Raw genomic sequence first — 17,082 nt, forward strand, 5'->3', positions numbered from 1 at the left:
ATGAATATTTTTATTTAATTTTTTAATATTATTAAAAAATTTCCATCTCCCCCCCTCCTCCCGCCTCCCTCTGCTCCCCTCCACCCATACCCCCACTCCCGCCCTCTCCAGGCCAAAGAGCCATCAGGGTTCCCTACACTATGTTAAATCCAAGGTCCTCCCAACTCCCCCCCAGGTCCAGGAATGTGAGCATCCAAACTGACAAGACTCACACAGAGCCCATCCCTGCCGTAGAATCAAAGCCCATTGCCATTGTCCTTGGCTTCTCAGTCAGCCTCCACCGTCAGCCACATTCAGAGAGTCCGGTTTGATCGCATGTTCCATCAGTCCCATTCCAACTGGTCTTGGTGGTCTCCTGTTAGTTCTGTCCCACCGTCTTAGTGGGTGAACACACCCCTCACGGTCCTGACTTTCTTTCTCATGTTCTCCCTCCTTCTGCTCCTCATCAGGACCTTGGGAACTCAGTCCGGTGCTCCAATGTGGGGCTCTGTCTCTATCTCCATCCATCGCCAGATGAAGGTTCTATGGTGATATGTAAGATATTCATCAGTAGGGCTCTAGAATCTGGCCTTTTCCGGCTCCCTCTCAGCTGCCCAAGGAACTAGCTGGGGGCATCTCCCTAGATACCTGGGAACCCCTCTAGAGTCAAGTCTCTTGACAACCCTAAAATGGCTCCCTTAATTAAGATATATGCTTCCCTGCTCCCATATCCACCCTTCCGATATCCCAACCATCCTATTCCCCCAAACTCTCCCCATCCTCCCTTTCACACCTTTATCTCCCCATCTCTCCTTGCCCCCATCCCACCCCGGCCCCAAGTTCCCAATTTTTGCCCAACAATCTTGTCTACTTCCAATATCCAAGAGGATAACTATCTGTTTTTCTTTGGGTTCACCTTCTTATTATCTTCTCTAGGATCACAAATTATAGGCTCGATGTCCTTTATTTATGGCTAGAAACCGATTATGAGTGAGTACATCCCATGTTCATCTTTTTGGGTCTGGGTTACCTCACTCAGAATAGTGTTTTCTATTTCCATTCATTTGCATGCAAAATTCAAGATGTCATTGTTTTTTATCGCTGAGTAGTACTCTAATATGTATATATTCCACAGTTTCTTCATTCTTCCACTGAAGGGCATCTAAGTTGTTTCCAGGTTCTGGCTATTACAAATAATGCTGCTATGAACATAGTTGAACAAATGCTCTTACTGCTCTTTGGACAGGAGAGGGAGGGGGAGTGAAAAGGTGAAAGGGAGGTAAATGGGAGGTGGGGAGGAGGCAGAAATTTTTAATAAAAAAAGAATAAAGAAAAGAGGCAAGAAAAAAAAACAAATACTAATTATGTGCTTAGGTATATGGCTCAGATGAGACTTGCTCTTTAATTGTAGTCAACCAACTCTTAACCTTGTCATTTCAATTCTTTATCTCTCTCAATCTTTTTTTGGTGACATCAAGGTACTTGTTAATAAAAGATAAAAATCAAAAAAAATTTCTTTCATGCATGTAAAACCAGAATGACTTGCTTGGCAGTTCCCATGACCAGGGTGGAATATTTAAATTTGTTCCACCAAAACATGGGTTGAAATTGTAGCTAGAGTCTATGTTTAGTATGAGTAGTCCATGACAATCCACACCCAAACAAATAAAAAACAATATAATATTCATAATAAAATTATGTAAAGAAAAGTAAAGAGGTTAAGGAGGGGAGAGAGGAGGAGAGGAGAGACGGAGGCATTTATGTTAGCTCTGTATGTTGTGCACTGATGTAACAGTGGACAAACTCCTCCTGGCTGAAGAAAGAAAGATGAATTACAGATGGTGGAGGCTGGAGACTTGTGAGGAGGCACAGAGCCGGAAGTCAAACAGCAAAAGAATTGTATTCATTTCAGAAATGGAAAAGTTTATGGGATGCATTTCTGAATCCTCTTCAGAAGCTAGTAAAATATATTTTGCTATGTTTGCTCCAGCTTTTAAAACTCTACAGATGCAAGTGTGTGATAAAATGTGAAAATTAAGTATTGGCAACTAATTATGTTCTCTGCAGATTTAATTGGAAAGGTAGACAAAGGTGTGCAGCTTCTGCTTGGCTAGATGTTTATGGGTCTAGACAAAGCAGAAGGAGCCCTCAGGATTCTTTACAAATCTGGTATTTAAAGGAATGGCAATGACTGTTAGATGTTTTGGCCCCCGTCTTCTGGTATTCATTCTGAAAGATTTATAAGCCTTTTGGGAGTGTGGTCAGTGACAAGAGTTGAAGGAAATCCTGAAATGTGGAAAAACTAACTTTTCCTAATATAAAACTGTTCTAAATAAAATCCCTCAAACCTATGAATATGTTTCCAGATTTTCAAAAAAAGTTGATTTACAGATTTTTTTTATAAGGCTCTAACTTCATATCAATAAATTTGAACCTATTCTTTGATTCTGACATTGGTCTAGAAATAGATAATTCAGAAAAATGTATGATCGCACCTTTTGGGTGCCTGTTATAAATAATGGATTTTAAATCCACATAAGCTGTTGTGAGTGTGTGAGTAGCATAGCACTCAAGAGTAGAGACGACACTAGAAGGAACAAAGACTGAGCCAAAGACAAACCCGAAACCCTACCAAACAAAAGAGAAGCAGATCCAGAAAAATGTGGATCATGTGCACCAAGAAATGCCCCGACAGTGCATTCTGGATCCTTGGAGATATCCTGGGGTGAGAGGGGGCTGTGACAGCGACTAGATACTCTGTCCTATGTCACCTTCTCTTCCTCAGCCATGACCAAGTTTATTTTACCTGCAGTCCTTGGTTTGAATTCCCAAACACCCAGTAGGTGAAACTTGTTAGGAGTGTTTAGATTGCTCCTGGGACATCCTGATGCCATTTTAACAATGAAAACACAGCCATGTCTGAGGAATTCCTTCCTTCTCTGCCTTCACCCTTTTTTTTTGTACTATTTTACTTCCTTTACCAGTCAAAGGACTGGATGACACTCATATCCACTCCTCTTTTAGATTACTGGTTGCATTTCTGCCCTTATTTTCTGGATGGGAAACAGAAAGCAGTAGAGTATCCTGCCCTCAAACAGTGGAGTTAATCACCCGATAATAAGGAGAGGAGGACTTACCATTTCACACCTTAAAGCTGTGCGCAAATGGTGCTCACCTTCCTCCTGCCAGTCAGGAGGAAGAGAGCAAAGCTATAAAACAACAGACTTTACATGTAGGTGCTGAACTGTTCTTGTAATGCTAAATCTCCTCTTCATACAAGGCTGGTTTGGATTACCTCAAGGGAGGAAATGTGGCCAGCACCACCTCTACACTTTTTAGAAGCACAGGGCATTTTCTTAGGACAAACAAGTAAAGCAAAAATCTAAACATTCTCCCCCCCCAGCCTTTGATTAACCTTTAAATAACCCCCTCTTAGTTTCTTGTCTTAAAAGCAATACATTGTATTAATTTCACACTGAGGAACTGTGTACATGCACGTGTGTGACCTGAAGGAGGCAGCTTGCTGTTTGCCATTTCTGTGAAGCCTTTATGTATTTTACATTATATAAAATTGCATCTTTTAATATTTATATGCTAAAATATGGATAAGTAGAAAATACAAATGTATCATAAATACATGTTTTAATGTGAATCTGTAGTGTTCATAGTCTCTATTTTCTACATCTGTTGGTCTGCTTTCTGAAGCTTTGACACTATATCAGGATTTATTAAAGAAAAGACATTTGTCTTTCACCATTTTGGAGGCTAGGAAGTCATCCAGTATCAGGCACTGGTATCTGGGAATGGCCTGCTTGCTGTGTCCATGGGGCAAAAGGCATTCATGGAGAGAGAAGCCATACTCATGCCAACTAATCCACCCCACACTGGCATTAAACCCTTCATGGAGGAAAGGTCCTCATTGCCTCACTAATTTCTCGGGTGTTATATTTTTAATTCTGAAGAAGGGCAGTTTGTCGCTGCCCTCCACCTATGACAAGTCTTGGTGTTTCTGCCCAGTCATTGAGTCACTCAGCCATGCAGGTCTGGGTCCTTCTTTGTGCCACACACCTCAGGTCTTATAGAACCAATTTCTGATTCCACACAGCCCTAGCTGCACCTAATCTCTGTCCTGCTGTTCTTCTGCATTTCATGTGGTTTTCCTCTCCTTTGTGTTCTATACTGTTCCATGTACACAAATGAAGGAAAAACCATTTTTTTTCCTCTGTGATAACACTGAAAGTCAACATAAAAGACTTGTGTGACTTCAAAGAGTGTGAGTGTTTCCCCCACAGGTGAGCAAGCAACTCTGTAACAATGGATGCCTCTTCTGAAACTGTGAGGAACTTCATTGAAGGCTCTCTAAAATGGAATTTTTTCAGATGGCTTCTGAGGCCCATGACAAGGCCTACTGTGATCCCTGCTTCTCAATGGTTATAAACAGAATTCTCACAACACTCCCATCAAGTCTGACGAACTTTCTATAACAGGTCATAGACCTTAGGAAAACATGCTCACTTGTTGCTCTAGTTTGTTTTCTATTGCTGTGATAAATACCATGATGAAAAGAATCTCTGGGAGGAAAGGGTTTATTACAGCTTAGTGTCCACCATGATGGGAAGTCAAGGCAGAAACGTAAAGCAGGAACCTGGAGGCAGAAACTGAATTAGAGGCCCTGGAAGAATACTACTTACTAGCTTGTTTATGACTTTCTCAGCCTGCTTTCTTATACAACCCAGGATTACTTACCCAGGGAAGATACCACAGCCTGAGCCCTTTCACAAAATCATCAATCATTAATCAAGGACACCCCATAGACTTGCCTACAGGCCAGTCTGATAGAGGTATTTTTCTCATTTGAGGTTTTTGCTTCCCAGATGAACTTATTTTGTATACACTTGACAAAAACTAGTCAGCACACTGGTTTATTACAATTACTATGTTCCGATACCCATGAAGAGCTGTATTGGGCAAGGGTTTCTAGGCCTTTTCTGTGCATACTCCTTTCTTCCCAGAAACACCATATTCTTTGGAATTTTTATGAAGACTGACTGGTGAAATTATTGGCCCTTCATGATCAGCTTAACCTCCAGGCTTGCTCCTCTTCCCGAAGCTAACTGGTAGAGCTGAAAACCCTAGACCTTAGGGTTACCTATATCCTCTTGAGGACAGCCAGAATCCTGACCCCAAACAGAGGATATCAACCAACTTAGTAGCATGTAAAAGACATTTGTCACTTCAAAGATTATAAAGATTGAAGAATTATGTGTCCGAAAACTGGACAAATACCAAAAGCATTCTTTACTCAATCTTTGTAAGAGAGATGTTCAGATGTAGATTGTGTTTCCCAGTGAATTAATCCAGAACTGGGGTGGGGGCATTTACTACCTCAACATAACACTTCCATCCTCTAGTCACTCTTCTAAGGTGCGCCCCGTGGACTCTCTTTAATGCCTGCTATCACTCAGTGTCATAGCTGTTTAAAGGAGCTCCACTGTAAATGTTGGCCCTTAACAGGAATAACATTTTACAATATTCTGTATGGCACTCCCATGCTTTGGCTCACCATAATTCATTTAACCCACTCAGAGAACTTTTAAAAAATTTATGTGCTGTGGTTGGGGAGACACATTTCCTAGCTTGTGGATTCGTCTGTATGAGAATGTGGCTTTATTTAACTATTACATGGTGTTGTATCATCCTAGGGGGGAAATCAGACAGCAACAGTGATTGCTTTGTGTTCCATGAGGGATTTCAACTTAGCTCAAGAGACCTGTCAGCTGGCAATTAGAGATGTTGGAGGACTTGAAGTCTTAATAAATCTACTTGATACAGATGAAGTCAAATGTAAGGTAAGGACTTCGTCGCGATGGCTGAGAGCCCTGGGTCCTCTCACAGCTCTCTCGGAAGCTCTGGATGTCTAGCCCATCTTTTGGTTTCATTTGTCATGTACTATAATTGTTGATGATCTGTAACTGCATTTTCTTTTTATTCTCATTTTTTTCTTTATATTTCTATTATCTGCTTGTGTTTCTGAGAGGAGAAGCATCTGTTTATGTAAATAAAGGAAAATATAGAGAATGTGTGTAACATCCAGGGATGGAAACTATTTCTTAAAAACCTTAATTGAGGAAGACTTTTAGGTAAGCTTAGACTTTTTAAAAAGAAATACTGGGTATATATTAAAGCCTTGCTCATCTGTCACTTTCTTTCCCCCACATAGATTGGTTCATTAAAAATCCTGAAGGAAATCAGTTATAATCCTCAAATCAGACGTAATATTGTTGACCTTGGGGGCTTACCAATTATGGTTAATATACTCGACTCTCCACACAAGAGTCTCAAATGTTTGGCAGCTGAGACCATTGCAAATGTTGCCAAGTTCAAGAGAGCCCGACGGGCAGTAAGACAGCATGGAGGCATCACCAAGCTGGTGAGTACCACCATTAACATCTTCAGATTCTAACAGACACCTACACAGCCCTATCTTGTGCTCTGGACACCATTATGTGTGACCTGAGAGTCTTTTTTATATTTTGGCAACATGTCTTTAAGAACGATGTCCATGTATTTACATTAGCAAGAGCTATAAAAGAATGTTCAGCCTTGATTTTCAAATAGAGAATTAAAAAAAATATTGTCATCTAACAGTATCCACTGAGATAATAAGCAGGTGGAACTACCAAGGTAGTACTGTAGCTCAGTGACAGAGAGAGGCCTACTCTCTGTGAGGCTCTGGGCTTAATTTCTAGGGTGATAGAGAGATGTGGCAGAGGTAGAAGTGGGGTGGGGAGAAAAGAGGGCAGAGGACAGGGGAGGAGAAGAGGAAGAAGTGACGAGGCTTGTGGTACGAGATAGGTTTGGTAGCCCCAGCTTCTGATATGGTGACTCACATCAGGACTCTCCTCCATGACAGTCAAACTGCATTGTTTGTTAGAAAACAACTGAAAGCAACCTGGGTATGGATAGTTTTTATCTGGTGAAAGTTATCTATGTGCTTCTGAAAAGCATCTGTATTCAGCAACAGCACTGTGTTTTGGAAAATTAGCAATAGCAAAAGGGGAAGCTATATGTTAATTAATATTATATAAAATCATAACAGGATAAAATTATTGATATCAAATTTTAAAGAACTGTTCACCACATATAAATCTATACATACAATCAGCAATGCACGCAAGGAGCTGGTCACAGAGGTATCTCTGAGTTACTGCTGAGTTTTCAGAGGAAAGCTGTAGAAACAAAGAAAATCATGAATTTCCTCTTGGATTTGTCAATTTGTCTTCTGCATATAAGACTTACTTTAATCATCATGAAAAATGATTATTTCAGTAACTATAATCAAAAGAAAAGGCTTAAACTCTTATCTTGTCAGCAAAGACTTTAGAAAAATAAACATTGGAAAAGAGTGATAGCTAAGTAGATAGGAGTGCCTGCCTGTCACCAACCTGACAACCTGGGTTTAATCGTGGAACCCACACCATGAAAGGGGTGTGTGAACTCTCACATATCGTCCTCTGACCTGAGTGTACACACACACACACGCACACGCACACACACACACACACACACACACACGAGAGAGAGAGAGAGAGAGAGAGAGAGAGAGAGAGGAGAAGAAGAAATTAAATATAATTAAAAGCTTTAAAAGTAAATGTAGTATAGAAATGCGAGAGTCTGCTGGTACTGTGTCTCCCCTGGCTTTTGTTTTACTGGATAGGTCTATTGCTACACTTTTATAAGGATTGTGTCTTACCCATCTTAGCACCTTCTACACCATTTGGATCTGTACCATATAAACTACACATAAAGGTTGGTGCATATCTGTTGGATGATTCCTATTTCAATATGTGTGTGTTTTATCTTATGGTTCTCGCATTTAATATTAGGACCTCATACAAATGCTTTCCTACTGAGCTGCATATCCTGTCCCAAATTCAAAAATAAACAGTGAGAAGTGAAGTGTGTTCAGATATCTACTAAAAAGAGGCTCAGTGTTTTCACTTGTAATCAACGGAGTACTATAAAGTATAATTGCTTCAGAAGTGAGATAGTTTTAAGACTGTAAAGGTAGGTAAATATATGGCTTGAGCATTGACAGAGACATAGGTTTGGGGTCTGTGGATGTTAGCTGTGTAATTTCTGTACAGTTCCTTCAGCTCTCCCATGTTCATTTTTATCATAATTAAGGATGTTGTAACAGCTCAGCCATGCTGTGCAACTATGAGTACCAGAATTCAGATCTCAGCACCTATGTAAAGCTGGACATGGCAGTGTGCGTCTATAATCCTAGTACTCCCATGGTGAGATTGAATGTGGAGAGAGGAGAATCCCCAAAATCTTTCAGAACAGCTAGATGGCATACACTGCAGTATACAAGAAACCTTACCTCAAATAAGATGGGAGTGAGGACTGACACAGGAGGTGTCTGTCTCGGACCTTGTCCTCTGACCTCCACAAATGCATTATGTCATAGTCACGCTTTTACTTACAGATGAGCACACACACAAACCCACATGTATATATTTGAGTAAACACTACACACACATCAAACATACACACATTTTTTATATTTAAATGTTGGAAGAAATGCAATAATTACTGAGTATCAAAATACAAGATGTAGCTGTCCATTGAAATGGCTCTCATCACTTATAAGAATGAAAAATAAATGCAAAATATGGGCTTGTGATTCACATCACATTTGGGAACTTAGTATTTATCCCAATAAGATAATGACTCTCATTTTAATGTGACTTCAAATAGTAGCCAAATTAGGAATAGGAATTTGGTCGGTACTAAATGTGTGAGTTGGAGTGAGTGGGTTGAGAATGTGGTAGTGTGTGCAGGGTACAAACAAATAAATGCACATCTCTGACTAGGAATATACCACAACTGAGTAGTGGTAAGCATCAAACAAGGAGAACACAGGTATCTAAAGCACTGTGTGCATGTTACATGTTTAGCTGAAGCTAGCCAGTCCTGGGAATGGTGGAAAAATAAAAGAGGGTTGGGCAGTCAGTTCTAAAAGGGAGAAAGTCAGGAAAGGTTGGAGGGAGATGATGCTTAATGGCTTGTGGAAGGTGTTTGGTAAACAGACACCCCAGGAAGGACATTTCAGGAAGATGAGGCCAAGTTTGACAGGGAAGTTCTCAAAGTTGCTATTGGTTTAATGTGGCCAGATCCATGGCAAGATGGCTGAAGTGGTGAGATAAAGATGAAGGGTGTGCTTCTCACTGCAGGGCCTTATCCAAAGAGCTAGGGGGGACTAAGTAGTTTGGACTTTAGAAGGAAAATGAGAATAGCTACCGCAGACAAGATATTTCAGGACTCTCTGCCTTGTGCCACCGTCTTAGAATTCTCTTTCTGCATGTGATTCCCTTCTTGTAGGTCACAGCTGAAAGCATTGGCCATATTCCTTGCCTTCCCCTACCTGTACTCTGTTGCCCTTTGAGACCTAGCTCAATAAACCAAGAATTTGGAATTGAGATTGAGACCCTGCTTAGGAGTGGGTATCCTGTTCTAAATTTGGTCTGGGTGGTTGTGACTGCGTGGTGAATAGTCATGAGGTTTGGCCAACAGCGGAAGAAGAAAGAGTGGATGTGTAAACAGTGATTTCTACCTTCCAGATAAAGGCTGTGAGCCCAAAGAATGACAGGTGCCCTCATCTGGGGAAGCCTGGCTTTAATTCCTCCACAGGGCATGCTGACCTTTAGTAAATTAAGTGTTCCTTTAGTAAATTGTTTCCCCTTAATGGCTTTGGTGACTTTTGTCATTACAAAGAAAAAAGGAGGACACTGGCAATTTAGTTTAATGGGTTTGGTTAACATACATGCAAAGCTGTGCCCTCCCCCATGGTATTAAGAGTAATAAACCATCTGACTTGCTTTTCAGTCTTACTGGCTTTGGAGAGCTTGGGTTTCTAAAATACTGGCAGTGATAATATGGGTTATTATAGTATTATTAGTTTTTTGAATGTAAAGGGGTTTTGCCCTACAGTCTAGGCCAGCCTCAAACTTATTAACCCAGATTGATCTTATATTCATAATCCTGCCTCTGACTCCTGAATGCTGAGATTATAGGTAGGTCTACACCACTATGCCTGATTTATAAATAATTTTATTATAAATACTAGAGCTTTACTAAGAAAATAATATCTTGGTAAGTATTTTCTCAAAGGAAGAAAATATGAGTCCCCAGATCCATGGAATGTTTTCTTTCTTTGTTTCCACTGTCTGTAGCATGTGTTTAATCTAAGCATGTTTAAAATAGTTTTACTTTTGAAAGTTAATCTTAGTAGCAACCTGGTAGCTACTGAAGGATAGATTCACTTTTATTTTTAAAACTTCTGTGTTTGGTCTGGTGGGATGTCTCAATGAGTCAAGGCACTTGCTGCCAAGCCTATCAACCTGAGCTTCACGTTATGGAAGCAAAGAACTGGTTCCTACAAGTTGTTCATTGACCTGCACACGTGTGCGCTGGTATGTACATACCCATATGGGTGCACACATGTACATACACACACATTTAAACACACTCAAATAATAAAAAAAATAGAAAAGGTGACTGTGTGTGCTGTATACATCTATTTGTGCAGGTTGCCCTGTTGGACTGTGGACAGAATTCAACAGAACCGACTCAACCAAGCCTGTATGAAACCAGAGATGTAGAAGTGGCTCGCTGTGGGGCTCTGGCACTCTGGAGCTGCAGTAAGAGTCACTCGAACAAAGAAGCCATTCGTAAAGCTGGGGGCATCCCCTTGTTGGCTCGGCTACTGAAGACTTCTCATGAAGACATGCTCATTCCAGTGGTGGGGACCTTGCAAGAATGCGCATCAGAGGTGCCCGAGCCATTCCACCTTATCTGTTTGTCCTCTTCCCCTCATCCTTTTCTTCCCTGCTTGTTTTCCATGTATGTACACATGGTTATGAGTGTGTACATGTGTGCTTGCAGTTGTGTGGGAACATGTATGTGGGTGCACATGCATGTGTGTGTACAATAGGCCAGAGTCTGAAGTGTTATTGGACTGCTTTCCACTCTGTTTTCTGAGGAAGTGTTTCTTACTGAATCTGAAGCTCACAGGTTTGACTTGTCTAACCAGCTATCTGGGAATCCTGTCTCTGTCTCCTGAGTGCTGCAAATGCAGGCAGACCTCTGTGCCCTCTTGGCTTCTAAGTGGGCATTGGTGGTTGAGACTCTGTCCTCATGCTTCTGTGAGGCCTCAAACCAGCCTACTTTGTCTTTCTTTAGTTAAGAAAACAATCTAAATTTTGACATGAAAGTTAAGGATACTCCTCCATAATTGTCAGCTGATTTTTTTAAGAGAAAGGAAATCAACTAATAGTACGCTAACTAGTACTGAACTGTGGCATTCATTTTCAGTGTTGGATAATTCTGTCATTGGACAGATATGGGAAAGCTCGGGCTTTGGTGTCTGATCAATTTGTTCAGTGCAGTCACTCATAAATGTAAATAATTATAGTCACATTACATACACATAAATATTTATATTTTTATATTTCTAGGAAAACTACCGAGCTGCTATCAAAGCAGAGAGGATCATTGAAAACCTCGTGAAGAACCTGAATAGTGAGAATGAGCAGCTGCAGGAGCATTGTGCCATGGCCATCTACCAGGTGGGGCTGCTCTCCAGAGGCCTTCCTTGCTCCTCTAGTTAAAGGCAATGCTTCTCCATCTACTCAATGGAACCAGGTCTCCAGAGACCTTCCTTTCTATTCTAGTTAAAGGCACTGGTTCTAAACTCATAGTCTCTTCCTCTGGGGAGCTGTGTGATTTGTTCACCGTGTCTCAAATATTTGACAGAAACATAAAAGGAAGGGGTGATTTGGGCTTGTGGTTTCAGACACCGTGGTAAAGTAACCATTGTAGAGCCAGTTCAGTGGCAGGGAGAGTGGTGGAGGCTGTTCTCTTCAACACAGACTGCCAGCAAGCAGAGAGAGAGAGAGAAAAACAGAGAGAGAGGGAAGAGAGAGAGAGAGAAGTGACAGAGAAGAGAGAGAGGAGGGAAGACAGAAAGTGGGCAGGATTAGCACACTTCCCAAATACTGGCAGTGACTTAGTTCTTCCAGATGATCCTGCCTCCTAAAGGGTCCCCAGCCTCCTCTCAAGCTAGTGCCACAGCATGAAAAACATACAGCACAGGGCAGAGTATGGATTTCAGAGCTAAATCTTAAGGTCAACACTCAGGAAGCTGCAATTTAGCAAGTATCCCAGGGGTCTTCATGTGCTTATAGAGATGAGAACTATAAGCTACTGTGATGATGACATGTACTCAAACATGCATCATAGTCTAATTATTTAAATTCAATAAGATATACATATCTTTCCCACTTTCTCCTAAAATAATTTACTTAGGGTAAAATAGTTCATTTATATATAATGACCCTATGATGTTTTATACAATTCTTTTCAAAATTTTGGGAAACTTTTCTCCTACCAAGATCAGATAATAAATGTTTATGGATATACGTGGATGCTCTCAGTGTGTGTGGACATTATGTATATACATGTTTTTGTTTTGAGTTTACTTATTTCAATTTCCATTAATTTTGTGTGGGTTGTCTCCTAGTATACCATTAGAATGATCAGGGGTAGGGTGGCCTTAAAAATGAATGTCTGGCTGGTTATGGTCATGCCAGCTTCTCTCTGATCAAGGTGACTCCTAGAGGAAGGCCCTGTAGGTGAGCATAATGAGGGGAACTGCAAATGCAGTCAGAGACAGGATTCTGCTAGGGGTTATGTTCTGCTCTTTTTTTCTAAGGGTTCGGCAGCTAACCACAGACCATGTGGCTTCAAAAGAATTTTGTTTTCTGGAGTCTGGAAGTGTGTGGTTAAGGTGTCCACAGGATAGTTTCTTCAAAGACCTCTGTCCATGGCTTGCAGCTGACTGTCTTGTCCTGTGTCTTCACGCCATATCTGTGTCTGTGCTGTAATAGCTCTTAAAGAAAGGGCAAGCATCTTTAGGTGCTCATCACAATGATTTCATCTCACCTGAACTTCCATTTTAAACCTTGTCCCCACACACAGCCATATTCTGAGGCACTGGGAGTTAGATCTTCAGTTTATGAATTTTGAAAGTATAGTTAAACTCATAGTGTGTAGGGGGCGGAATCACTACTGAACCACAGTTGAAATTACAAGAGAAGGTTAATCCCAGGTAAAGTAGTTGTAAAGTCATGATTCTCCGTTGCCATTTGAGCTCCTGACCTTCCTCGGTTCTCTTCTGCTATTCATGTGTCCCAGGCCTAATTCTTTGCTCAGGATACAGGATCCTTGGAAATGTCAGTGAGTTCCCTGCAACTCTGATGCACATTGTTATGTAACAGATGTAACAGATGAACCTCTTTGACCATCACTGAATGCTTGGGATGCCTTATCTCTGAATGCCTCTGGTTTGACTTTTTGTGCAGTGTGCTGAAGATGAGGAAACCCGGGACCTTGTTAGGCTGCATGGAGGACTTAAACCCTTGGCCAGTCTACTCAATAACACAGATAATAAAGAACGATTAGCTGCTGTCACTGGGGCAATCTGGAAATGTTCCATCAGCAAAGAGAATGTGATTAAGTAAGGCATTTAAGATTCTATAATATGCTAAAATAAAATGTAATCAAATGGTGCTTTAATAAAGAATTGGCTCTGACTGTAATTGATAATATGAATTCTGGTTTCTAATTCACCGCAGAGACATCTTTCCTCCCCTATTTTCCATTTTTGAAAGGTAAATGAGTCAGCTGATGGCAACTAAGTACTCTTAAAGAGTAGTTACTTTCAATTATGATTTTATTTCACTTTATTTTAATTTATTTGTAAGAGTCTGGGATGTTGGGGACCAAACCCAAGGCCTTGTGCTTGGTAAGCAGGTATTCCACTACTGAGTTAAATACTTGGCCCTTATATTTCTACATCTTTAAAAACAAATTACAGAATGCTCATAAATTTTATTTATTTTGATTTTTAAACTTTTCTGTGTCTATTTATAATTCATAGTCCCCATGAACATCCTAAGGAAACTTTTTCTCTATTTGGTACTTTCTTTAATAAATTTGCATGTTGTAACAGAAAAATCACCTTGCTTAGTAGTATATGATAGAATTATTAGCAGACTAAAACTAACCCCCATTAATACAAACTTTATTAATGATAACAATAAAAATTCATCCATATTTTGATACATAAACAATGATGAAGTTTACTAGAAAGGAGAAAGAATGTTTTATATAGAAATCAGGAATTCTCAAAAATGTGCTTTTATATATGCCTCATTTGGTTTAAATACATACTGAAAAAGATCAAAGTAAAATTACATGAAGACAGATACTAAAACTTCCTAGTCATTTATACTGAAGTCACCTGAGAAGACCAGTTAAAATGTTTTATTTGATATTTGTATGTGTATATAATGTTTAGATCAAATAATTCATCCCCATTCTTACCTCTCCATTTCTTCCCTTGTCCTCTTCTTCCTCCTCCCAACTTCATGTGCTCTGATTTTTTTAATACCTACAGAATCCATTAGTGATGCCTGCGTGTGCATGGGTATAAGACCATATACTGAATATGCATAGCTTCTCAGAGCCACATACCTGAAGAGAATTGACTCTTGCTCTCCCAGTAGCTCCTCACATTGGGTTAGGACTTCATGAGCCCCTCCCATGTTTTTGATGGTATTTTGGACAATGTTTTGAATGAAGTCTCAGGCTATGTGAATTAATGTATACAGCTGTATTCCTATGTCCAGTAAATACCGTTTGACAATGGACATCTCCTGGTTCTTACAGTATTTCTGGCCCCTCTTCTGTTATAATGCATGAGACATGACGGGGAGATGGTGTAGAGCTGAATACTCCACAGTGACTTACTATGTGCTCAGTGACCTGCATGTACTACAAAAGGAGCTTCTCTGATTAGGGTTGAGAGATGCATTAATCTGTGGATAAAGATTGAAACTTAGAGTACAGTTCATCTCATCGTGACTTCCTCTTTAAAACCCAGTGGACATCTTTTCCTGTTCCTGATCAGAGTGGAAGTGTTTTGAAATTTTCTCTGTTTAGCATGCTGTTGGCTGTCATTGTACATTGTTTGTTCATGTTTAGATATGTCCTTTGGAGTGCTAGATCTTCTAGGACTTTTATAATGAAGAAATGTTGGCCTTTTCTGCATCTATTGAGATGATCACATGGTTTCTGTCCTTCAATCTATTTGGTGACTTGCAATTTCTGATTTCCACAGATCAGAGCAAATCACTTGAAATCTGAGTTGCAGTAGCTCTACTGCTCATTTTGATATACAATCATATTATGTATACGTCAAAAAGGAAATATGTAATTCATTTCTAATACATGTTTAATATGAATTGTTCATGTAAACCAATCTTTATGAGAGGAAAAATCTTAGAAATGATTTACAGGTTTTAAGATTCATATGTGACCATAGCTGTCCCAGAAGCTATCCAATGTCATGATCCAGAACATGGGTAGACAGCAGGTGGTTAGGTGTGGCCATGAGCCTTACTGCTCTAACAAGTTTTGGATCAGCCTTTGAGGTTGAGGAGGTTAAATGGGGTCTGCTGTTGTTATATGAATCAAATGAGTATTGAAAATAGAGTAATGAAAATGCATGGCTAAATTAATATAATTATTTAGAATGTTATTTTTCTGAGTACCTTTTCTGCTGACTTTGGACTACAAACAACCTTCTTTCTCTGAATTTAAGGTTTCGAGAATACAAGGCCATTGAGACACTGGTGGGACTTTTAACTGATCAGCCTGAAGAAGTCCTCGTGAATGTGGTTGGGCCTTAGGAGAATGTGTCAAGAATATGAAACGGGTCATTGTCCGGAAGTGTGGGTGGCATCCAACCTCTTGTGAACCTCCTGGTTGGAATAATAACCAAGCACTTCTTGTGAATGTCACAAAAGCTGTGGGTTGCATGTGCAGCAGAACCAGAAAGTATGGTGTAAGTGGACCGGGAGACGGGAGATTTTAACTTGAAATGTATGGGGAATGTTTGGATGGGCATCAAATGATTTGTCTCATCACATAGAATTTATGTGCACATATGATAGACAACATGTTACCACATGAATATTCATGACTATCTAACCAAACATTACCTTGAAGAGAAGTGTGGCTGAGCTGGGGCACTGGGACGGTAGGTGGTTAGGGGTTTTCCAAAAGCCAATAATTTCTCACGTGGAAACATTGCAATCAGTAAAAATTTCACTGCCCTTTACAGAACAATTATCTTTCCATTTAAATGTCTGAGGAATATTTCATAGTATCAATTTTCTTATTTCCAGTCAATTCAGAAAATGTATTTGCATCACCTATAAAATGGCAAAGAAAATGATAAGAATTTTAAGTGGTAACCTTAATACTGAATAAATTATTGTGGATTAAAGAAAGATAAGATTTAAATGTAAATTGGAAATATTTGGAAAAAGCAATTGGTATTGAATACATGGGACTTTTTCTATAGTGTAACAGCAATTTAGATGCTGTGTGTATTAACCTAATATATGAAATCTAGAGGTGCTATGATGTATACATGAGGGTGTGCCTAGAGCACATTCACATACAGTTTCAATGTTAAAAAGGACTTGAGTGCATGCATGGTTGGATAAATAAACGTCAGCGATCCTGGAACCAAGCCCCAGTGGATGCCAGAGGATATCTGTATATCTTTCTTTATATATATACACATCTCTGTCTACTTACCTAGCTATATCCACCCCACCTATGTATATATTTATTTATGTATCTACCTACCTGCCTACCTGTCTATGATAGGTTTACTTTAAGGGTTCATTCCTGTAATTGTGGAAGCTTGGTGAGTTCAAAATTCAGTAAGGTTTGGCTTGCAGACTGGAGATTCAGGCTAGTTCTGTGCTGGCAGAATTCCTTCTGTCCAGAGAAGGTCAGGTGATAACCACATGGGTATTGAGGGATGATCTGTGGTTTCAGTCTGCCACCTCAAATGCTAATCTTATGCCAAAATATCTTTCATAGAAATATGTTACATAAGGCTTGCCATATATATGGGCATTGAGATCCAGTTAAATTGACACATACATTTTTGCCATCACA

The 17,082-nt window shown here is 39.9% G+C and overlaps 1 protein-coding gene across 1 annotated transcript in view; it reads left to right on the plus strand.

The window, feature by feature from the left end:
• Odad2 (outer dynein arm docking complex subunit 2) overlaps positions 1-17,082 on the plus strand; it is a 162,067-nt gene that overhangs the window by 45,937 nt on the left and 99,048 nt on the right. The window contains 10 exon segments of the mRNA XM_038335418.1: positions 5,682-5,828; positions 6,200-6,409; positions 10,574-10,816; positions 11,502-11,612; positions 13,407-13,561; positions 15,710-15,789; positions 15,792-15,841; positions 15,843-15,881; positions 15,884-15,922; positions 15,924-15,952. Of these exon segments, the coding sequence (XP_038191346.1) occupies positions 5,682-5,828; positions 6,200-6,409; positions 10,574-10,816; positions 11,502-11,612; positions 13,407-13,561; positions 15,710-15,789; positions 15,792-15,841; positions 15,843-15,881; positions 15,884-15,922; positions 15,924-15,952 (1,103 nt within the window).

This window comes from Arvicola amphibius, chromosome 6 (assembly GCF_903992535.2).
Source record: "Arvicola amphibius chromosome 6, mArvAmp1.2, whole genome shotgun sequence".
Taxonomy (NCBI): Eukaryota; Metazoa; Chordata; class Mammalia; order Rodentia; family Cricetidae; genus Arvicola; species Arvicola amphibius.